Source organism: Erythranthe guttata, chromosome 13, assembly GCF_056151865.1.
Source record: "Erythranthe guttata isolate IM_541 chromosome 13, IM_541, whole genome shotgun sequence".
NCBI lineage: Eukaryota > Viridiplantae > Streptophyta > Magnoliopsida > Lamiales > Phrymaceae > Erythranthe > Erythranthe guttata.
In genome coordinates, this window is record NC_142545.1 from 18,500,691 (window position 1) to 18,524,071 (window position 23,381).

The 23,381-nt window shown below is 38.1% G+C and overlaps 8 protein-coding genes across 23 annotated transcripts in view; 5 read left to right on the top strand and 3 right to left on the bottom strand.

Moving 5' to 3' along the window:
- Positions 1-23,381, top strand: part of AUG4 (HAUS augmin-like complex subunit) — an 80,354-nt gene that overhangs the window by 24,648 nt on the left and 32,325 nt on the right. The window lies entirely within an intron of this gene.
- Positions 3-4,001, top strand: LOC105948805 (AT hook motif-containing protein). Of its 15 annotated transcripts, none has more exons than XM_012972037.2 (3): positions 3-152; positions 2,593-3,486; positions 3,606-4,001. In XM_012972037.2, exons 2-3 carry the CDS (start codon positions 2,620-2,622, stop codon positions 3,732-3,734), a joined length of 996 nt encoding a protein of 331 aa, XP_012827491.2. In that variant the 5' UTR covers positions 3-152; positions 2,593-2,619; the 3' UTR covers positions 3,735-4,001. The 15 variants fall into 15 exon arrangements, with proteins under 15 accessions (XP_012827491.2, XP_012827489.2, XP_088667495.1 ...); XM_012972035.2 differs by having other exon boundaries at positions 13-152; positions 2,589-3,486; XM_088811369.1 differs by having other exon boundaries at positions 13-152; positions 2,589-3,486; positions 3,615-4,001.
- LOC105948803 (polyadenylate-binding protein interacting protein) lies at positions 4,106-8,063 on the bottom strand. 2 transcript variants are annotated; one of them, XM_088811354.1, is made up of 12 exons: positions 7,661-8,063; positions 7,120-7,241; positions 6,869-7,020; positions 6,551-6,662; positions 6,313-6,363; positions 6,192-6,222; positions 5,714-5,913; positions 5,326-5,583; positions 5,088-5,189; positions 4,944-4,994; positions 4,699-4,786; positions 4,106-4,620 (listed from the first exon to the last, which is right to left on the bottom strand). In XM_088811354.1, the coding sequence occupies exons 1-12, from the start codon at positions 7,860-7,862 to the stop codon at positions 4,448-4,450; spliced, it is 1,542 nt and encodes a 513-aa protein (XP_088667480.1). In that variant the 5' UTR covers positions 7,863-8,063; the 3' UTR covers positions 4,106-4,447. The 2 variants fall into 2 exon arrangements, with proteins under 2 accessions (XP_088667480.1, XP_088667479.1); XM_088811353.1 differs by having other exon boundaries at positions 6,869-7,016; positions 7,116-7,241; positions 7,661-8,004.
- LOC105948807 (DEA(D/H)-box RNA helicase family protein) lies at positions 8,696-13,515 on the top strand. The gene is made up of 8 exons (XM_012972038.2): positions 8,696-9,226; positions 10,328-10,603; positions 10,725-11,048; positions 11,540-11,731; positions 11,813-11,968; positions 12,083-12,507; positions 12,665-12,822; positions 12,963-13,515. The coding sequence occupies exons 1-8, from the start codon at positions 8,858-8,860 to the stop codon at positions 13,307-13,309; spliced, it is 2,247 nt and encodes a 748-aa protein (XP_012827492.2). The 5' UTR covers positions 8,696-8,857; the 3' UTR covers positions 13,310-13,515.
- PAP18 (purple acid phosphatase 18) lies at positions 14,043-16,770 on the top strand. The gene is made up of 5 exons (XM_012972039.2): positions 14,043-14,510; positions 14,902-15,570; positions 15,913-16,101; positions 16,198-16,286; positions 16,371-16,770. The coding sequence occupies exons 1-5, from the start codon at positions 14,373-14,375 to the stop codon at positions 16,588-16,590; spliced, it is 1,305 nt and encodes a 434-aa protein (XP_012827493.2). The 5' UTR covers positions 14,043-14,372; the 3' UTR covers positions 16,591-16,770.
- On the bottom strand, positions 16,982-18,995 carry LOC105948721 (RNA-binding CRS1 / YhbY (CRM) domain-containing protein). The gene is made up of 5 exons (XM_088811359.1): positions 18,371-18,995; positions 17,772-17,899; positions 17,397-17,622; positions 17,192-17,319; positions 16,982-17,092 (listed from the first exon to the last, which is right to left on the bottom strand). Exons 1-5 carry the CDS (start codon positions 18,942-18,944, stop codon positions 17,015-17,017), a joined length of 1,134 nt encoding a protein of 377 aa, XP_088667485.1. The 5' UTR covers positions 18,945-18,995; the 3' UTR covers positions 16,982-17,014.
- LOC105948720 (DTW domain-containing protein) lies at positions 19,521-20,887 on the bottom strand. The gene has a single exon (XM_012971949.2). The coding sequence runs from the start codon at positions 20,885-20,887 to the stop codon at positions 19,784-19,786; it is 1,104 nt and encodes a 367-aa protein (XP_012827403.2). The 3' UTR covers positions 19,521-19,783.
- LOC105948818 (protein FATTY ACID EXPORT 5) lies at positions 20,936-23,308 on the top strand. Its single transcript, XM_012972051.2, has 3 exons — positions 20,936-21,449; positions 22,552-22,639; positions 23,056-23,308. The coding sequence occupies exons 1-3, from the start codon at positions 21,251-21,253 to the stop codon at positions 23,126-23,128; spliced, it is 360 nt and encodes a 119-aa protein (XP_012827505.2). The 5' UTR covers positions 20,936-21,250; the 3' UTR covers positions 23,129-23,308.

Below are 23,381 nucleotides of genomic sequence, written 5' to 3' on the forward strand. Positions count from 1 at the left end.
ATTATTCCCTCTTTAGTCTCTACAACACACTCAAACTCTACTGTTCTGGTTCTAGGGCTCTGAAAAAAATTAAATAATTTTAATCTGCATTTCAATCTCTTTATCGATATGGATAATCTCACTCAACGAAATCCCCTCATGGCTTCTCGAAGGTACAACCGTTCTCACGATTAAATATTTAATTTATTTAATTACAACTTAATTTATTTTCCAAATTTCCGAATTTTTTTTTTCTTGTTGCGGCATTAAATTCGTGTAGGTTTTGGGTTTCTGCTATTGTTTGGTGAAATTTTTGTTCGCTTTTTAGTCTAATATTGGTTGAATGTTTTTGGGGGTTTTGTCTGATTGATTTTTGTTTGCTTCGCGGTTTTTCGGAGCTTTTTGAATTTGCTTTTCGTGGGAAGACCATATTATAGTTCATTGTTTTTGTCGAAAAAGGTATAAAAAAAGACGGTATTTAAAAAAAAAAAATAATTATTAAGGAAATTTTATTTGGTGCAGGTTTGCCTGTGTTCTTATCTGTGAAGTTAATACAGAAAGGATTAAGATTAGTCCAAATTTAATGATTCGTCATCCTATACGTAGGAAGTGTTAGCTGTATTTATTGCAATGAAATTACACTAATGATGGTGAAACTTTGAGTGGATTCGGTGAAAAGTCTCGATGTTTTACCCTTTTGCTATTTTCGTATGTTTGAGATTTATGATTATACATTATTGTGTAATATCTATCACAGGATAGTGTATAAATAGAGGTTTTGTTTGGACTAAATATTCTTCATGATTAAAATCTGCCCCTTCATTAAAAACCTTACATTATCTATCAAGTCGTATCCTAATCCCCAAACAAGGCCTTAGGCTAATATATGTGTGTGTGTGTGTGTGTTGTGTGTGTGTGTGTGTGTGTGTGTGTGTGTGTGTGTGTGTGTGTGTGTGTGTGCGCGTGTGTGTGTGTGTGTATAGAATTCTGTAAAAATGAAATACAGTAGGTAGCATACACTTACCAATTATTTGTCAAATTATCACTGTCTGATTGAGATTGTATGTAAAATAGAAATCTTATTTCCAATATGGTAGCATGAAAAATGTGTAACGGCTAGCTTTTTGAAAGTAAAGAAAAGAAAACGTAACGGATGTATCAGTTGACATCTCTACTAGACATTTTGAAAGGGAGATCTGCTAAAAATGAGCAATTTGATATCGAAATTCGAACGTAGTGGATTAAGTGTATATATGCATTCTTTTTATTTCTCATTTTAATTTGTCATAATCAACGGGGATATTTTGTCTCCCATGTACTATGCCTTTTAAATTTATATTGTGTAATGTGCATGTCTTTAAATTGGTTGAGCAATAATATTTGTTACACAAGGAATTAAATAATTAGGAATTAGATTAAATACAACTATGTTAATATTTGTATCTGTAACTTCTATCGAAAATTCGAAACAGGCGGTAAAAGTAGGTAAAAGTGAAAACGGCTTAAATGACTGTCACGTGAAAGTAGGTCGTATGGGATGCTGTCAATAATAAATTTCATACAACCCTCTCATCGCTGTCATATTTGTTTTTAGCGTTGAAAGCTTTCCGTCCATTTAATTTCATTTATTAGAAAATTTTATCGAAATCCTAATTCCCAAGTATATAAATGTGCCTTTTCTGTGAATGGCATTATCATCAGTCTCGTGAAAGAAGCATCCGTTTCATTTCGGCTAGGTTTTCGGGTAAATTTTCCACGATTTCTCTGTATTCAGTCATAATCTTTATTACAGTCGGCATCTATCTTAAAATCCTCAAACACAAGTTTATGATTCCGAATGTAAACATTTATATAGAGTTCTAGAGTCTGCTGATCTCTTTTTTATTGAAATAACATTTTCGATTTGTTTCTTTTAGTGGTATGTCCAATCTGAGTTGTTCTTTTTACTTTTAATGTCAACTTGCTGCTGTTTTTATAGATCTGCTGATTTTTTAGGGATTATATGATTTTTTATTTTTTTGACATTGTACCTTTGCTGTATGATATACTTATTTGTTCCTTGCGAATAAATGAAAATTGATTGTTCCTAATACCTTAATCGATGCTGTTAAACCGCATGACGTTTTGAACTTGATGTTTTTCATTGAGTGATAAATCTTTGTTTAGATCTTTAAACCAGTCGAATAATTGCCTTGATATTTGCCTTATTTAGACACACACACACGCGCGCGCGCACAAAATTAATTGTCATATTTATTTTGCAAATTGCACCTACTGAAGGGGTATTTGTAAAATAAAGACAACCCTGTAAGAAGTATTTCTGACTTGAAACTTAGACGTTTTTTTCCGCTTTAAGGATGACTTTTTTGCTTTTCCGATTCCGATGAGTATCTATAGCTGACAAAATATTACCAATATGTGGTTACTGGTATGGTCAACCAGATGCAGTAACAAACAGTGACATACCTCAAAAGACATAAACGAGGGTTGATATTTCTGATATTATTTGTTTTATGTGTATTCATGAAAAAAAGATGGAATATTGCCGATTTTCTTAAATTAGTTCGTGTTTTTCTTCATGAAATATTCATAGCCTAATATTTGGCTAGGAAGTCAGGAACTCTGCTTTAGTTTCGCAACATGAGTCAAGTCAATCAAGTGGAGACCTCCGGTGGGCCATCATCAGTCCAGTCGGCAAAGAGGAGGCGCGGCCGTCCCCGTAAAGACTCCGTCCAAGCCAACACTTTACCTGCTGATGTGGCGCCAAGTTCTGAAGGGGTCCACCAAACCGCCAGACCTGAATGTGTGGTGGTGGGCCAGGCGGTGACAGGTGTCATCGAGGCAACATTTGATTCCGGCTACTTGCTCAATGTAAAAATCGGCGACTCGGACACAACTTTGAGGGGCGTTGTCTTCAAGACAGGTCACTACGTTCCTGTCACAGCGGCAAATGACGTGGCGCCACATGTGCAAATGGTCAAACGAAACGATTTCCATTTCAATGTGGATAATCCTGCTGTGCGGCAGACATCTGCTTTGGTGCCTTCGAAACGGAAGTACGCACCTAGGAAAACTGCCGCCTCTTCTCCCGCTGTTCCTCATCCAGTAGGGGAGGGAAGCTCCGTGGGACCCGTTGGAGCGGAAGCTTCCGTAGATGGAGACAAGGAGGTGGTGCTCGTGGTTGAGCCGTTGACAATGGTATTACCATCGGGTGAACAGGTTCTTGTCACTGCAAAAACTAACCCTAGCCACCGAGTTGCTGAACAGGAGGTTGACCATGGTTTGTCTAATGAAGGCACTGAGGTTGGACAAGAAGACAAACCTAAGACGACGATTGATAACTCAGGCAAGTCCAAAACCTCGGACATGGAAGTTGAGGGTGTTGAGGAAGTGGTGAAGCCTTTGGCCAAAGATTCTGGAATTGTTTGTGGGCCCGTCGTGGACGAGTCATCACTGGCTGAACCTTTGGTTGACCAGGGAAGTGGAAGGATGACTGAGCTCTTACAGGTGAAGTGTAACTCACTCAAACGACTGGTTGATTGAATATCCGTTTTGGTACTGTTTTAATGTAGTGATTTTTTTTGTCGTGATAATCTAATTTATTTTGGATGCATTTTATATCTTAGGCTTTGCAGGAGACTGTAACAGAGAGCGAGGTGCAAAATGATGAAGCACCAACTCCCGCAGCCCAAGTTGATTCGGTTGATGCAGTGATGAAGGAATCTTGTCAAGAAATCAAAGCGAACGAGGTGTGATGAGAGAATATTTATCAAGAATTGCGAAAAGAATTCATTTTTATTTCTGGGCTGGAGCTTTTAAAGAGTTCTGCATTAGCTAGAATGATGAACTAGCAATTTCCTATTTCCTTTTTTCTTTCTCTCTCTAGTTTTATGGGTAATTTTTACCTTTCATGAACAATTTGTGTAATCTTTCGTTTTTCATTTGAAATTTGGTTGGTCGAGTCGATTTGAACTTGTTATGCACATGTCAGTCAGTCTGAATGGTGATGAGTTCTTGGGTAACCTTTGTAAGTGCAAATTTTGTGTTCGAACAAGAACTAGATTAATGCTGTCTGCCTGGTTACAATCCAGAGTTGGCAAAACCCACGTATTTCAGCCTCGTTCGATTAACAAGAACCGATTCATTAAAATCAAATCGCAATATGTAGTCTCAGTCTACAACCAGAGAATAACAACCAAAAAAACACCTACTATCTAAAGAACCTTTCCATGCCTCTAGGGAAAAAAAAAAGAGAACAATAAATAAAAAATCCTCATGTTACAATGTTCAAATGCCTCGTTTCTGAAGAACAGTGACGTCCCCCCCGGAAAAAAAAAGAAAAAAAAAAAGAATTTGTATGGACTGGAAGTGAAGGAACAAACTATATATATGCCAAAATTTTTGAAGGAGAAGAATGATAAAATCTGAAAGGTGTGTCGGCCGGCCGCTTATAGAGTAGACACGAAATTCAAGCGAACTTGGTATTCAAGAAACCATTTGAACCTGGAACTGCAATAGGCCGTAAAACGGGGAACATAGGCTGTGGCATTGGAATTGAAGTTGTCATTACATATGACTGAGCTCCGTTTCCTATAATTGGGGGATTCATGCACATTTGCAGTGCCTGCGCTGGATTATTTCCTGCCAACACGTTTTCTCGTTAACGATACCCAAAAACATAAACATACGTATATATATACATATATACATTTTACATACCTTGGTGTTTGGTGAGATGAACCGGATGTGGAGTTAACAGAGGCCGTGTATTAGCTGGAGAAAACGCTGCTACACTCTGAGCAACATCCTGAAAAAAAAATTAACCAATAAAATAATTACTAAATGCACGCCGATCGAGACAGAAAAAACTTGAACTGCATCAATCAAGTTTTTCGTAACTCTACCAAAAGAAGGTTAATTCAATTTAATATGAATGGTAAGGAGATGTAATGTGAAAATCTTACATTAGAAATAGGATGCATGCAAAGAAGAGGCCCTACTCGTCCAAACATGGCCTGCGAATAATCGTTTTCAAAACCCTTTATATGTTAGTGCAATGATATTCAAGAAAATGGATGTAAATTAACCGACGAGCAAAATGCGCATACATTATGTGGATTTGGATGAACATAAGAAGGTGCTGTTTGATAATTCTGATACTGGCCGGTATATCTAATGGGTTGCGTCCTGTTCATCACTTGTCCAATAATCTGCAGACACCGTAAATATTGTAAGAAGACTTGGCCAAAATGTAAGAGAAAACGTGCTTCAGTCAACCAAATACACAAAACATCCTTGAATTTTTACAAACTGTATGACAAGAAAACAAAAGGAGGCTATACTTACGGGCTGGCCATATTGCGAATCGCTTACACCATGCTCAAAGGACATATTATTGTATGGAACTAACTTAACGGGCACAGACGAAAAGGCAATAGAATTTGCATCAACTTCTTCTCGTGCAGTAGCCATTGTAGTCATCGTGTAGTTGCTTGGCATGTAAGAAACACTTGCTCCGTTTGCCACTGCAGGAGGAGAGACCGCCGCTCTGTGGTGGAGCACTGACGGAGAAAATACTTTGGCTCCGGGATTGAGCTTCGATTCCTAGAAAAAAGACGAAAAAATTCGTAAAATATGACGAAAGTTATAAGTTTACACTGAATAATTTCAGCAAAGGGAATAATTCGTACGCAAAACTTCGACATTGGAAATATTTAGTGGTGTCCCGTAGTACCTTAATAGTTTTCTTAACACTTGGATTTTTTGGAGGTGCAAATAGAAAGGGATTCGATGACGCTCTGAGCCTTGAATCTGATTTAACATCGGTAACGGGAACTTGTGAAGCAACAGATGCATTTGGTGTATCGTCTGAAGTATGACCGTTTTGACCCTGCTCCTCAATTACTCCTCGTGGTTCTTGTGGAACGGTATCCTCTAAAACAGTGACAGCATCAGTTGATCAAGTTTCGTATCTAGAGACTAAAGATATAAGATATATGTATAACCATGTCCAACATTTGAAACAGAAAATCGAGCAACTAATGGTTAAATAAAAAAAACCCATTTTCTTCTTTTCAATAGTAGAAGATGAAAACGGGTGGTGGCAATAAAGAGATACAAACTCTATATATCTGCAGTCAATTTAAGTACAACTTGATTCTAGGATATTATTATAATATCAAACTTATTCAGGGGAAAAATGGGAAACTCACTGCTTTGACTCGAGCCGTGAACATCAGCGGTCTGCAAAACAAAAGCGAAAAAAAATTATTTAGAAATAATTAGGAGGACAAGACCTGCAAACATTTGATGTAATGAGTTATATCAACATACGGTTCTCTTGTCTTGAATTAACTCAGCAGAAACATTATGTGCTTCTTCTCTCTGCATCGACAAATAATGAAAACAAATTAAACGAGTTAAATGCCCTTAAAATCCAGACACAAATGGATAGCATATACAACCATCAAGAAACAAATAGCATTAGCATGCGATTCAACGTGCAGAGATTTTTATCTTAACTATTTCTTATCAGTAGCCCTATAAGCTATTTTTCATTTAAAAGGTTCACCTTTACAGAATTCACTGTATCCAATCTCTCAATACGATCTTCCGGAGAACTTTCCAAGAGATTTTCTGTCTTATCACTGAAAGGTAAAACTTTCTCTCTTTTGCCTGAAAACCTGCAGGTGGATATTGATTAATTTTTTTTACAATAAATTCAAAAATCACCATGCGGCTTCAAGAATATTATGTCTCAAGCATTAGGTACACCCTCTGAAATAAAACCATGTAGCACTCAAAACACGACAATGGTGTCCTAAATTGGATTTAATTATCGTTTCATTTAGTTTCCATTAGACATGGTGCAAAAGTTGTAGTCTTTTACCTCGATTGACGTTTTTGCTTTTTGTTCGCTTTGGCCCCGTTAGATTTTACGAATGATGCATCCCTATCCAGGGATTCAATATAACCTGCAGCAGCTTCGATGCCATCTCCACCTATGTTGCTCGTAACTCCATTAGAAGGAAGCAGAACTCCCTGAAAATATGCAAACAATTATTAGTCCAATTCTTCTTTTTTTTTTTTTCTTTTAATTGAACGCCAAACCGTAAAGTGAGTAAAGCAAAGGCAACCTGCCTTAGCAACAACTTGGACAAGATCTTCCGACGGAACTACAAGCGTCTCTATAAGAGCTCCGTTCACTACATTTGCGTCTAGGTTTCCCTTCTTAATCATCCTCGCTTTCTTCAAAACAACAGCTAAACCAGACATAAATACATCCATTAGAAAAAAAAAATACTATAATACAGTTGTCAAGATTACATAATTTTGAACTTCCAATACACAATACTCCATTGCAACTGATAACTAAAACAATTATCTGAAGTCTATGCTATCAGATTGAACAATCACCTAGTCAAAAAAGTTTCTTTTTTGAAAATGTCATAAGATTACTATAACTCAAATACAAAAGTCACTAAAATTCAGAGATCATAATCAAATCAAGAATCAGCAGTGAGAAAGACAATAAATTCCTTTTTTTTTTTTTTTTTATCAGAAAACCCAAAACCCATAATTTTATTTTTTTTGACGAATTAGCCAAAACCCTAATCCCAAATTCATCGAGAAATCAAAGAGGGGGCTACGGAAAAATCGGAGAACAGAAACCATAAATTACCATAGTCCTCGTCGACGGATGCGGTGTGGAAGATTCCAGAATAAACGGAGCCATCTATAGCGTGTACATCCACGGGCATCCCGACAATGCACATCGTGGTCAATAACAAGGCATCGCCGATTGAAAGCGACGAGGCCGCCGCCGCCGCACCGCTGTTTCTGTTCTTCCCTTCCTCCCTTAACTCCCCCTTTCTGCAGGCCATCTTATATTGGCGTTTCAGTAATGTAATTAATGCGATTGTCGGAGAAACAATGTTCGATTACGAATAATGTTTGAAGGGAGTGCGGAGATCTGAGAGTTCGGAGAAGTATTATTGAGTTGTTTGCTGCTACGAGAGAGAGCAATGTTTTTTTCCTTTTCTTTTTCTTTTTCTTTTTTTATTTAATTTTATTATGTTTTGTGTACCTTTTTGCGGGTATTTTTTTTCCAGGTTTAATTTTGCAAGATTTGCCTTTTTTTTTTTGTTTAATAAATCTCTGATGTTGATCCTTTTGCTAAATTGTAATTTTTTTTTCCTCCAATTTTGCCCTTGTACAATCCAGTAATTTACATTTCAGGGTAAATTACCGGGCACCCTTGAGTTAAAAGTTAAATTACGAATTTTTTTTGTTTGGGTAACTACAACCATCCATCAACTACGAATCTTCTTACCATACTCGTTTTGTGCAAAGATACAATTTTTAATATACCACAATCTGATATTTATAAGTCAGAAACTAATCTTATGTTCATCTTGTTTCGAAACGTGGAGCTCAAATAGTGTAAAACAGGTACAATACTGAAGAGTATTCCACATAATTTAGAAAATTACACTAAATTTGATATCGCGAGGATGAACGTTTACAAAAATTCATAGTTGATGGATGGCTGTATTTACCCAAAATATGAGGGGTTTTTTCGTAATTGACCCGACGATAATTTACCCTTTATTATAATTATTAAAAGAAAATTTAATTCAACATGAGGGGTCCGTACAACCCATTAATTATAGTGGGGGAAATTCTAATATAGTTAAGTTTTGGGGGCGAAAGTGTTATTTAGCTGTAATATATAAATAACCCAATTTCGTGCCCTAGCCGAGAGCCCTCGTCTTTGTCTGGTTATAAGCAATTCTTAAACCCCTGGCTTTGGCTCCAAAACCCTACTTCTCCATTCTCCGACACTGTTTTTGGCAGAACGCCTAAAATCGTCTGAAAAATGACAAGACCTAAAACGAAGAAATTCAAGCTCCAGAATCGTCTTTCCGAGGTTAAAGAAATTGAGCATCTCGAATCGTGGATAGCTTCGGCGAAACCTGATTCCGGCTCCAACCCACTCGCCCTGACTCCGCCGCCGGACAAATCCCCAATCGGAAAATTACCGGACGGCTCATTTTCTCCGTACGCCGGCGCCGATAGATTCAGGCAGTTGCCACTGTCGAAGAAAACCAAAGATGGATTGTCCGCGGCCGGGTTTTTGAAGATGACTGATATTCAGAGGGCTTCACTCCCGCACTCGCTCTGCGGCCGTGATATCTTAGGTGCAGCGAAAACTGGGTCCGGCAAAACCTTGGCTTTTATTATCCCTGTAAGTTAGACTGAAATAAAGTTGATTTTATTGGCTTTTTGTTTGACTCGTTCACTTGCCAAGTTTTCTGGAATTGTTGGTTATTGATTCATATTAGGATTTAGGACTGAAGATTAGATTTTTATACCGGAATTTCGCATTTAGGTGGATTTGGAAGTTTGGTTCGGATGAGATGGGGGTACATAATTGGGTGCCATGAAAAAGTGAATTTTAAATTGAAAGGAAACATGTCCTATATTAATATCGGGGTCGGGCGGGCAGTTTAAAGATTGACTTTGAATGGAACAATCTTACAGTTCCGTTGCAAGGTTCAAAGTTGATCAATACGCTGCCCCAGTTGATTTGACGAAGTAAAACCATATATCCAAGACTTCAGTAGTTTCTTTTTGCCCCTTTTTTTTCCTGCAATTTTTATCAGCATTGATATATTAAGCTTTATGTACTTGCTGGGAAAAGGCTGGAAACCGGGTAAGATTTGTTGGAATTCTCACTAGCCGTTGAATATTTGAGGTGCCGAATAGATCTAGTTTTTGTATCCTCTGGTACCGATTATTGATTATAAATTGGGTTTTTAAGTTGGAGGAACTGAGTACGTATTCCTCGTTATTTCTATCAAGCTATCTTCCTTCGACGATTAACTTGTTGAGGATCTATCTGTTGACTGCAGTTAGGAGTATACTGGAATATTTTATTTTGCTAGGATGAAATGTTAGACTGGGTAATACTGGTGTTAAGTGATGCGAAGACCTGTACTTAGTGTACGAGAGTACATCATTTAGATCAGCCTGTCAATTATGGTAGCTAAAGGCCAAATACCGTTGATCAACCAAGTAATCCGACTATGAGGCACAACAATCATATTAGGAAATAATCAATTGCGTGCTGTACCCACAATTGCTGATATAAATCCTTTCAATTGGAACATTATCCATCCCCATCTCTTTCTCTTATGCAATGCTTTTGCAGCACTGTTTTGTGGATCTGCATTTTTGTGCTTATCCTGCTTGTGTTTTCCTCTAATGTTGTTGAACAGTCTTATTGTATGTAGTTCCGTTTCTGGAGAATATGAATTTGATGTCATGTTTTCTTGTCATTCTTCAGGTCTTAGAAAAGCTATATCGAGCTAGATGGGGACCAGAGGATGGTGTTGGATGCATCATCATGTCTCCCACAAGGGAATTAGCTAGTCAGCTTTTCGAAGTACTAAAATCTGTTGGGAAGTATCATGGTTTTAGTGCTGGCCTTTTGATTGGGGGTCGTAAAGATGTCGACACAGAGAAAGAGCGTGTAAACGATTTGAATATTTTGGTCTGTACTCCAGGTCGGCTTCTTCAGCACATGGACGAGACTCCAAATTTCGAGTGTTCGGAACTTCAGGTCCTCCTTTGATGATTTACTTCACTATTCTTACTGTCATCCCTCATGTTTTCTTTTCGAGTTTAAGGATTTGATGTAGTATAATGTCTGAGTTGGGTGTAAATTTGTGGCCAGGAAACAGGTGTTAGTTCTTGATGAGGCAGATCGTATTCTTGATATTGGATTCAAGAAAGATTTGAATGCAATAATTTCTCAATTACCAAAATATAGACAAACTTTTTTATTTTCAGCAACCCAGACAAAGTCTGTTAAAGATCTTGCAAGACTCAGTCTGAAAGATCCAGAGTATCTTAGTGTGCACGAAGAGTCTACAACTGCCACTCCAAGTCTTTTAGAGCAGACAGCAATGGTCATTCCTCTTGACCAAAAACTGGACATTTTATGGAGTTTCATAAGGGCACATCTTAATTCAAGGATACTCGTGTTTCTTTCTAGTTGCAAGCAGGTAATATTCTTCCAACTTCTCCTATAATTTGGCTGCATATTCCTCATCTTACATTTCGATGTGTGATTTTGTCTCGACTTTTCCTATGATATTTATTTGTGAACAAAGGTGAGACAACTCATCCGAGGCCAGACTCATGATTCGACTTTCTGTATCCGTGGTTCGTTGTTACACTACACGTAGTGTCATTAACAGTGGTCTTAACTGCCGTTTATCTTTAAGTGTCTGCATGTATTTTGGTAGCTCGAATTTGTCATTTAGGATTGGATGAATGAGGATTTGTTGGCTTGTTATCATTTGAATTCTTCTCGGTTTTAAAAAAGATGCAAGCCCAGTATTGGAACTTAGTTTTACTTTCCATTCTTTATCGAGTTCTCTTCTCTCTTCTGAACCTTTTTCTACTTTATTTTCCAAGCATTTTTCCTTCCTTTTTTCTTGTACATCTAATTCTTCATAACTTAACTTATTGAGGACTTGGTGCTGTACCACAGGTGAAATTTGTCTACGAGGCATTTAGGAAACTACGTCCCGGTATTTCATTGAAATGCCTCCATGGAAGGATGAAGCAGGACAGACGTATGGGAATATATGCTCAGTTTTGCGAGGAGGAATCTGTTCTGTTCTCCACCGATGTTGCATCAAGAGGACTTGATTTCAACAAGAATGTTGATTGGGTTGTCCAGGTTCGTATCACATTAAGCTGTAAATCAAACATCATCCCCCGCAATTTACAACTATCAATTTGATTGTTTGTGCACTTATAGGTAGATTGCCCGGAAGATGTTGCTTCTTACATACACAGAGTGGGCCGCACTGCTCGGTATCTTTCTGGTGGAAAATCCATTTTATTACTTACACCCTCGGAGACAAAGATGATTGACAAATTACAAGAAAAAAAGATTCCTATTAGATACATCAAGGTTCGATCACCTTTTTAGAATTTGTATGATAGCCTTTTGGTATTGCTGAAGCAACTTTTTTGGTTCTAAAAAATGTCCTACTAAATTATTTATTCTTGTATTTATTCGAGACAGGCAAACATGAAAAAAGTGCTACCGGTTTCTGGATTGCTAGCAGCTTTGTTAGTCAAGTACCCGAATCTGCAGCAACTTGCTCAGCGAGCCTTCATCACATATATGAGGTCCATCTATAAACAGCGTGACAAGGAGGTTTTTGATGTCACTCAGCTTCCGATCGATGAATATTCCGCATCGTTAGGTCTTCCAATGACCCCCAAAGTCCGTTTTCTGAAAAGTAAAACCAAGGGCCAAAAAATGTCCAAAGAATTGGTCATTGTTCCAGATAGCACAATTGATGACAATCCAATCGAAATTCCACAACAAAGTTTGAGCAAAGGCAGGCGTGTGGAAGAAGAATCGGAATCGGAGGATGACCTTCTTAAAGAAAACGACACTCCGCGTGTTGGCGATGATAATGCAACTGATACTGGATACGCCATGTATGTTATTGTTTAACATATTATGTTCGTGAATTTGATTATTCCTAGTTGTATCTATATCTTGTTGCAGTTCTTGCTTATTTGCTGTATTGATTTGTTGATCCTCGTTTTTAGTAATTTGGGTTTTTTTTCTTTTCTCTGCATTTGCTTCGTTTAGGACCGGTACGAGGGTTTTAAAGAAAAAGAAGTTGAAGATCAATATGCACAGACCTGTTGGTACTAGGGTTGTATTTGACGACGAAGGCAACACGTTACCCCCTCTTGCAAGACTAGCAGACACCATAAGTGATTCTTCTAAGCTGGACAAGAGCAAAGGTAACTTTTCATTTTTTCCGGTGTTCGATATGCTGATGTGGAGACTTTTGCTATTTGTATGAAATATCCAAAGATTGAATAAAAATATCTTCGTCGAAGCAAAAGATAATGTGTTAATGCACTGATTTCTGTTTTGGCAGTAAACCAACGGTATGCACAGTTGAGGGAAGAAATGAAAGTGGTGGACAAGGACGATAAAGTATTGGACCAAAAACGACGCAAGGAAAAACGTATCAAGCAAAAGATGAAGTTGAAGAGAGGCAGAGATAGTGAAGACGATGATAGAGACAGTGAAGACGATATATCCGAGTCGGAAAACGGGAGGGTTGGTAAAAAGTCAAAGCTCTATTTCGACAGTGACAGTGATGGTGGCGAGGGAAGGAAAGGCAAGGGTAGTAGCAGTAGAATTGGCAATGTTACCGACAGTGTCACTCTAGCGGAGCAAGAGGAACTTGCACTTAAAATTTTGAGTTCGATGAATTCGTAGATTGTTGGTTGGGTTTTTCCGAGCGATGGAGCTATAGTTGTATATGCACTTCAAATTTGGTGGCGAAGGCGAGAAATTTTGCAGTTTCGTAGTTTTTCTTTTCTTACGAGAAACGGTAAATTATGAAAAGTGTACTAAAGACTTCCAAATTTTGTCACATTACAAGAAGATAACATTTAATATCATATTCTATCAATTCTTATAAATCTAGTATGAGTCAACTTAGAGTAATTCAATTCATGCAATGGAGCCTTATGATTATTTACATCAGATTCGTAATATTTGTATGCTTTAGTAGATTATATATACTTTAGGGTTTTGGTGATTACAATTAACGATAACTATGAATCTTCTTACACGTAATCTTCTAGATTCTATTGAATGTTGTTTAGTTTGTACTCGTTTTGTACAAAAATACAGTTTTTGATGCATCACAATCTGATATTAACAAGCCAAGAGAAACATTTTATGATCATGTTATTTCAAAATGTGGAGCTCGAATGGGTAAAACGGGCACAAATTAGAGAATATTCCACATAATCTAGAAGATTCCACTATGTTGACTAGAAAATATTCCACATAATCTAGAAAATTCCACTAAATTTGATTAGAGAATATTCTACATAATTTAAAAGATTCGAATGAATTTGATACCACAAAAATGTAGGTATAAGAAGATTCATAGTTGAAGGGGTGGTTGTAATTAATATTTATTAAAATATGGAGCTCTTTTGGTAATTTGACTGTTGACCGTAACTTACCATATAATTATTTTATTCTTTTTTTCTTTTTTTCTTTTTGTTTTTCTACTGTGCTATCTTATACGTGTGGTATTGAGACACGTGGGAAAGCAAGAAACATTCTTCAACAACAATGTCAGTAAAATGCCAAAATAATCACGGGAACTTTAACAAAGTTTCCCCAATCAAACCGTCTGAATCCAAACAAAAATTCAGTACTCTTTACCTTTATCCGTTCGATTCATGTAGTATTTATAGTTTCATATAAACCCCAAAATCATCGTCATCTGCTGAGAAATACTGACAAAGGATAATCGACGACCATGAATCTGAAACTGTTCTTATTGACGGCGGCAGTATTGGTGGCAGCGAGTTGTGCCACGGCTGATTACGTCCGCCCGCCGCCTCGCAAAGCTATTCATTTTCCTTGGGACGCCAAGGCTTCTCCCGATCCTACACAGGTGAAGTTCAATTTTTTTTTTTTCTTTTTTTTTTTTTTGAATACAAGGGTTTGAGAGATTAAATTCCAGCTCCGATGTTCAATTCAGTTCTTAGATTTTTTTTAAATTCCATGTTTAGGTATATATTTGAATTTTGTGATTTGTTTGACTGGTAAATTCCGGGAAATTTCACTTATGTAGACTGAGATCAATTTATAGCAAGCTTTTGTTGGAAAAGATGCATTCATATCAAAATCTTCTAGAATAAATGTGATGAGAGCTGTTGAATTCAATTAGAGACCTAACTTTTTCTCTGCAACAAAAAAAAAATCGAGGAATTGGTATTCGACGCGCTTTCTCTGTACTTAACTACCGTTTTTTCGTTCCGTCTTGCACGATTTTTCAATTACAGGTTCACATCTCCTTAGCTGGACCGAAGCACATGCGAATCACATGGGTTACAACCGATAAGAATTCACCTTCAACTGTCGAATACGGAACATCGTCCAACAATTACACTTCAAAAGCCGAAGGAGAAACCACCAGTTACACTTACTTACTGTACTCCTCCGGAAAAATACACCACACAGTCATCGGTCCGCTCGAAGACAACACCGTCTACTTCTACAGGTGCGGGGGCCAAGGCCCCCAGTTCCAGCTCAAGACCCCTCCATCTCAATTCCCAATTACTTTCGCAGTGGCGGGCGATTTAGGGCAGACAGAATGGACTAAGTCAACCCTTGACCACATTGACCAGTGCAAGTACGATGTCCATTTGCTGCCGGGTGATCTTTCGTACGCAGATTACATGCAGAGAAAGTGGGACACGTTTGGTGAGCTTGTACAGCCTCTTGCTAGTGCGAGGCCTTGGATGGTGACTCAGGGGAACCACGAGAAGGAGAATATTCCCTTGTTGAAGGATAGTTTTGTAGCCTACAATTCGAGATGGAAGATGCCTTACGAAGAGAGTAACTCTGTTTCGAATTTGTATTACTCGTTTGATGTGGCGGGTGTTCATACTATCATGCTCGGTTCGTATACGGATTACGACGAGTCTTCTGATCAGTATAGGTGGCTGAAGGTTAGTCGAGCCCTCTTTTATTTTCATTCATTAAATTCTAATGTAAAAATCTGTTCTTTTTTGGATAAATCTTTACAGTTGACCCCCTTGCAAAATACTATTCTTACAGTTACACCTTTGAGGGTAATTTTAGTCTTGAAATTGTAGTATACCAAAAAGACACGTGTGCAAGGGTAAAATCAACATTTTTGAATGATTTAAAAAAGGCAATGTTAGACGGAAACAACCCTCATGGGGTTTCTTGAGGGTTTTTTTTTTCTCGTAATTTAACCTTAGTCAAGGGTGTTTTTGTTGATCTAATGCTAACGACAGTGGTTTTGTTTATTGAATTTTCTTGATTAGGCTGATCTGTCGAAGATTAACCGTGAAAGGACACCCTGGATTCTTGTACTTTTCCATGTGCCGTGGTACAACACTAACGAAGCTCATCAAGGTGAAGGTGATGAGATGATGTCAGCAATGGAACCGTTGCTCTATGCTGCTGGTGTTGATGTAGTGTTTGCTGGCCATGTGCATGCCTATGAACGCTCGGTATAGATTACAAATGACAACTTTGTCCTTCATTATCAAATCTTTTTGACCATTTTTTTGAATTTAATTTTTTTTTGATTATTTATTTCAAAACAGAAACGTGTCTTTAATGGTAAATCAGATCCTTGTGGAGCTGTTCATATCACCATCGGAGATGGTGGAAATAGAGAAGGTTTAGCGCACTGGTGAGTTTTTGTCTTAATTAAACAAATACGCGACACATTGTAATGACTAATGAGTCAATAATAAAAATTGAAATAAATTGGCAGGTATAAGAAGCCGCATCCTGATTGGTCGGTTTTTAGGGAAGCGAGTTTTGGGCATGGAGAGCTCAATATAGTGAACTCGAGTCATGCGTTCTGGAGCTGGCACAGAAACGATGATGATGAACCGGTTAAGTCCGATCAAGTCTGGATAACTTCTCTGTCTGGTTCTGGTTGTTTAGCCAAAAAGGATTACGAACTCAGAAAAATGCTCCTGGAGCCGTAAACAAATACTGTTGGCTTTTGTTTCGAGCTTCTCCGTGCTTATATATGTATATGTATGTCATACTCGAGTTTACGGTCTCAGCAGTGTTGAAACGAGTATCACGCATACTGATACATGTTATTATGAGTTCTCACATATCGAATGGTGCAAATTCAATTATTATTATTTTCTTGGTTTTAAGGATAGAGAATGTATATATATAACAGTAATCTATAGAGAATGCCAATACCTCATAATATCAAAATCTCAAAGGCTGCATCATTGTCATCACCAATCTTACCTTTAAAATCCGTTTGATCTTTAATGTGACCTAACAATATTCATCAAGAATCTGGATATATATATATATATATATATATATATATATATATATATATATATATATATATATATATATATATATATATATATATATATATATATTCTAATCACATTCTTTGTTTCCCTTCCAGAGCACAATCTGTTCATCTTTGAACAAGAGAGGAATGCAAGGAACAAGGTCCTGCGCGAGATGATGGAAAATAGAATCAATTGATTATAACTTTTTCTCGAATATTATGAAATAGAGCCTATTTAATTTGAAAAAAAAAAGGTTTCATACTCGTAATTTGACGCCTATTCTCTTACAGTCGCTTGTCCCGACATGAGTACAGTCGAGCCTTACTATATCTTCAGTCTCAAACGCCGTTCTCACTTTCTCCACAACGTTCACATATACACCGTTCCTAGCTGCAAAATGACAAGGACGCCAATTAGTAATTTCTTTGAAAATTATAGAATCTCGGGATTGAGAAAAAGAAAATTACTAAGTTTCATTAGGGGAGGCGATTTAAGGCCTATGTTTCGCTTCTCCTTAGTTTCTTCAAAGGTAAGACCATCAGCAACATTCTTCACCAGCTTGGGATAAATCGGCGACAAAGGCTTCCACAACATTACTGGAATCTGCTCTCTCTGCTTTGGATCGTAGTTACGACCACGGTATATCAAGAGTATATTTATCTGACGGTATATAATCTTTCCTCCAGATTTATCCTACAAGCACACTACTGCAAACCTCATCAGCTAAGTAAATAAAACCAAATATATATACATATACATATACATAGAGAGAGAGATAGAGAGAGTGATAGAGAGAGAGAGATTATGTTGGAAAATCGGAGTTGTAGAGGGTTTTTTGAAACCTCGAGGTGGAAGCAAATGTTATCCATGTCAAGAGTTGGCACACCCAAGCATTTTATTCTCACCGCCTCGGCTTTTTTCCAGTGGTTGTGGATGTCTTCGAGTGTGTTGTGTGTAACACCTCCTTTTCCTAGCATTATCAGAATAAAACCCTTTTCATTTCACGTGATAGGAAAAAAGGCTTCCCAGTAATCCATAACTGAATTGCTAACTGACTAAATGTCGTTTCAATTTTATCGGTACCGTTACAATTTCAAATGTGATTTTCACCGTTTTTCAGTCCGGATTTCGCAAAAGTCGAAACACCAAATTTATACTCCTTTAAGTTGTCTTTCTAATCAAATTTGAATCAACTAGATTGAATAACCGGTGAGGGAGCTATGCATGAATGAGTTGCATCAAATCTAGCTGATTCAAGTGGGATTAGAAACCTAACTAAAATGACTACAAATTTTCGTGTTTAGACTTTTGCGAAATTCGGACTCGAAAATGTCGAAACAAAATTTGAAGTCGAAACGGTACCAATAAAATTAAAACGACATCTAGCAACTCCCTAATCATAATCATAATCAATGAAATACAGGTGAAAACGAGAATTCACCCAAATTGATTTGGCGGGAGCAATTGCTGTGCCGATACTTCTCCACAAGCTCCGCAATCTCCTCCTCGGAGAGTGGATCGCCCAGAACCCTAACGCGCTCCGTCGCCAGCTTCTCCAAGTCCGGTTCCTGCGGCGCCGGGGCACTTGTTCCGGTCCACCTCCGATCGAGTCGACCCGGCCCGAACGGTGAGAATCTCTTGGGCTCGCGGAAACCTATGGGGTCAACACCGGGGCTGATCTCCGAATACGAGTACATAAAATCGAAGGGCAGCTCGGATTTCGCCGGAAAATCGGCGGTGGTGGTGGTGCCGGAATTGATTTCATTTGTGAATTTCGGAGGTCGGTCCTTCTTCTTAGAAATGATTTTTGGCTTGTGTTTCGTTTTGGGGGTTTCAGTTCGGGTGGGAGAAAATGGGGGGTCGTAAGCTTCTTCTTCTTCTTCTGCAGGTGGAGAGTAGTGGCTTAAGAAACGAGAGATGGAGGGGAAAGGTGACGATGGCATATGAGTAAATAATCTGGGATTCAAGGGTAGAGACCGGTGGATTGAGCGACGCCATTGAAAGAACTTGTGCATTCCTCGAGGTTTTGGGTTTTAGCAGAACACCGTTCTCTCCTAATGCGTGGTATTTCTATTTCTTTCTTTATTTGTCGGAGTATTTTAAGTTTTATTGTTATTTTAGGATTTCATATGGTCAAAAAATGGAAATTTGAAAGAAAAACCTATTTCCATTATTGAGAATTTTCGGATCGGAATCGACTGGATTCAGAAATTCCATTTTTCGGTCACCAATCGTACAAATTGCATGATAAAGTTGATACTTGATACTGTGAGGTCTAATTTTTGATAAAAAAGTTGGAATTTTTGAAAATTATAATCGGAATCTAATATGTAATCTAATTTCGTTCCAAAGAAATGAAAAAAAAAAAATAGTGAATCTCGAAATTCGAAATTATAATCATAAAATTTTCAGGTCGTGGCCAACGGAGTTCGGAGTTTCTGTTTCAATTTCTATTCCGTAGTGACAGTTGGTGAAAATTGGTGGTTTGAATTTCTTTCGGTGCATGTATTGTACACCTTATAATGAAAAATGAAATTAGATGTACTATTATCCAATGTCTCGTTTTGTTACCAAGATAAGATTAGTCAAGATAAAATTAAATAATCTAATAAAAACACAATTATTTTATCAGACATCGGGACGTCCAACAAGAAAACTCGATAAGTCATAATAATAACATAATATTTGCGAATTTGCTGTTCTTCTAATGATTCAATGTTGGACTCCATAGAACTCAGCTTAAATCATTCAAGTAACGAATCCGCTATTTTCTCCACTAAGCCTTTATAAGTTCGCAGAAAAAAACGAAAGCTATTACACCACATAACTTGATCAGTTGATCAAATGTTCTTCACTAGTTCTCGGAGATTTTGCTCAACCGTTCGTTCATACACCGCCTTTGATCTCCAACCATGGATTCAAACACGTCCAAAAGACCATCCAACCCCTCGGAATCTCCCCCCACAGCCTTCATTGCATACACAATACTCTCGATTGTGGACAAATATTCCGCCCTCGGTTGATTCCTCACTTCCCTATATAAGCTCAATTTATCTACATTCAACCCTATGTGAGGCAAAAGCCTCAACCAAGGATTCTCGTTGTACATTCTCCTCGCCTTGGCCCATGTTCCGTCCAACACAATCAAATTCTTCACTTCGAAATCCACCGCCTCAGCTTCGATCGATCTTTCGCTCGGAAACAGAAGCACTGATCCACGAGGAACTGCAATTTCAAATTCTTGGATTTCTTTGTATTCATTGCTCTCTTCCAACAGCTTCGTCTGAAGTTTCTTCACGACGAACCCTCGTCTTGTATCAACAGCACCTATATTCGACGCGAAAAGATCATCAAAGCTCGTTTCTCGCCATTTTTCCGGTGGCACTTCGTAATTTCGGAACGAGCGAACGGCTCCGTATTTTCCAACGGTGAAATTGACATTAGGACCGACCACTTCACCTTTCTCAGACCTCACTGATATTTCTCCACAGACGGATTTATCAACATTCTCTCTCCTCGGCATTTCATCGAACACCTGGCTATCTTCATCCAATTTAACCCGACCCACCGCTAAACTTGAGTCCAGCGACCGGATAAAGAACCGGGCTTGAAAATTAACATCGGAGATTGTAATAACATCGACATTCTTGAGCCCGATAGTAGCGATTCTGGTGGAATTAAGAGGATGCTTCGTCTCTAGTGTGTGCCGGAGAATGGTGACGAAAACAGAGTTATCGATAATCGGAGTCTGGAGCCGGTTGCAGAGGCAAATGCGGGCGGGCTTGGAGCATGATGGGCAAGTGGGTCTCTTTGTAGACCCGGATTGAGTTACCATTCCGAAAATCAGGGTTTGAATTGGACGCAATTTTGAGATTTTGTCGGTGAAAGGGTTGAGAAAGGGCCGGAATTGGGGGTTTCCCTGATGCAATCCAATTCGGGCCGGAAAGTAAGCCCGCATTTGACAGATTCCCTTATTTGCCCTTCCTTATCTTCTATTTATTTTTGCAATATATATGTAATCAAGGCATTCTTTAAAGCGAAGCGGAGTGTGGCTCCAACGCGACGATATTGGTAATTTGACAATATTGCCCTCCAATTATTTTAAATGATTAAAGTAAATGGTCAACCGGAGTTGGTCGACGCCACGCCATGAACGTTGACCAAACTCGCGCGTTGAAGAAAAGCTTCCAGTTTGAAGATTTCAAAAGATCAAACAAATTGAAAACCCTTCGATTTTTTCATCCAGATCTCTCAAACTTCTGATCTGAATTTTCCCCCAAAAAAAAGTTTCAATCTCCTTCGCACGAATCAAGTATCGACAATGCACGATTTTTGCTTCACTATTCCGTACGGGCTGCTTCTGGTCTGCGGCGGGGTAATAGGGTACGCTAAGAAGGGCAGCGCAGCCTCACTCGGTGGCGGCGTCGGCACCGGATTGCTGCTCGTGCTCGCCGGTTATGTCAGCCTCCAAGCTTTCCACAAACGCAAAAACTCTTACTTCGCCTTCATTCTCGAGACAGGTATGCTTCGTTTTCAATATTGTGCGTCTGCGTATATGCTTTAATTTGGGAATTAGGTTTGGATTTGTATTGATTTGGAATTGGATCTGCGGGAGAAAAGGAATGTATGAATTAGCTTGTTTGTAGCTGAAAGCACTGAATTTCTACCTTTGATTTACGAATACACGAGATATAGATACAGATCTTCTATTTGTTGAATAATTTGAGGTTTTTTCACCGATTTGAAAACCTTCCGATAGTTTTCTCACTGTGATGTTATATTTTTCGTTCTCCCGGTCGTTACATTGATTTGAATCTTGCTTGTTTACTGATGAAATTGCTTCGGAAATTGCGCTGAGAACTTTGCACCATTGGCTATGATCGAAAATATCACATGGTTATTGGATAGTAAACCAACTTAATAAGAGTTTTTTTTCTTTCTTTTCCCTATGAATGCGTGTGCGTTTATCGGTTACGAGGAAGAATAGAAGATGACTGTTACTCATCTCTTAGTTTGTAAGTATAAAACAGTTCCGTTTTCTAGATGGAAGAAACTTTTAAGATGGCGATTTCTGGAAGAACGAGCAATACCCATGATCGTTTTACTTATCATTAGAGCATTGATGTCGTCAGTATAGGAGGTCTGCGAAGTAGTATATAGGTGTTAATTTACGGTAACAAATCCCGGCCATTATCAACTTTCCGAGCTTCTTAGTACGAACGAATCAAGCAAATTCAACCATTGAACGCACATCGTTTTTATTTTCTTGGTATTTTCTTGTCTGCAAGCAGTGTTCTCAGAGTACCATATTGGCTTTCATTTTAGAAGTATTTCGTCGGAAATATGATGCATGAAAAAAAAATTAGTTCAAGAATTAATAGTAATTTGTGAATTTTCTACTGTGCGTATGTTTACAATCACTGTCCCGATTGGTGCTTTTATATTCAACTGAGTGATCGTCCTCACTTTATATGTCATTTATGCTTTAATAGCAGCAGATCGTTTTCATATCTTTTAATTTTTCATGACTATTACGCTTATTCTGTTCAAAATTTCGGATTGCTTTGATATTGTACTCCCTGTATCTCATTTTTCTTATTTATCCGAAATTTGCTCGAACAGCTATTGCTGGCGTTCTGACCTGGATCATGGGACAGAGGTACATGCAAAGTGGAAAGATAATGCCAGCTGGCATTGTCGCTGGGATCAGGTAACTCAAATGAATTGATGTGCTATTGTGTCTCGTCTTCTATAATCAAACTGCACGCGACGAGTTCCAAATATTAGATATCACTTCTATCACACAATTCCACTAATTTCTGAATCTACGTCACTGAAATGGATTAGATGAACTATGCCGTTTCCTACTTATGACATATTGAAAGAGTTTCGAGAAATGTTATGACGATGATGATATTCCCATTATTAGAAAATAAATGAATTTTATGTAACTAAGAGGCTAAGTCTGAAGAAATTGAGTCGTAAAAGAATTGTATGCCCGAAGTTCCCTAGTCATGGAAGAGGTGGATAATTACAGTATGGTTTTCTATTCTTTTGAACTATTCTATTTCGATTCTACGAAATATCTGATTTTATTTTTCTTTGCTATCTTGTTCTTTTCTGCAGCGTCGTCATGACTGGATTTTATCTCTACAAAATCGCAACTGGTGGGAACCATATTCCACCGAAGGCTGAGTAATGACACATCATCGATAATTTCTTCCCCTGCGTTTTTTCATAGCTAACACTGCAAAAACACTTGATTTGTCGAAATGCATGGCTGGTTAGGCAAAACCATTTTGTTGTTGTGATTTAAAAATGTATTGACTTGTATCAAGAATTCAAGAATCCTCAGCAAACAACACGTCGTTGTTCTTTTCGTGTTTCTTGGTTGAGATTCCTATTAATGGCGATCGCCTAATCCGTCCAAACTCCAAATTAATGCTTAGTTA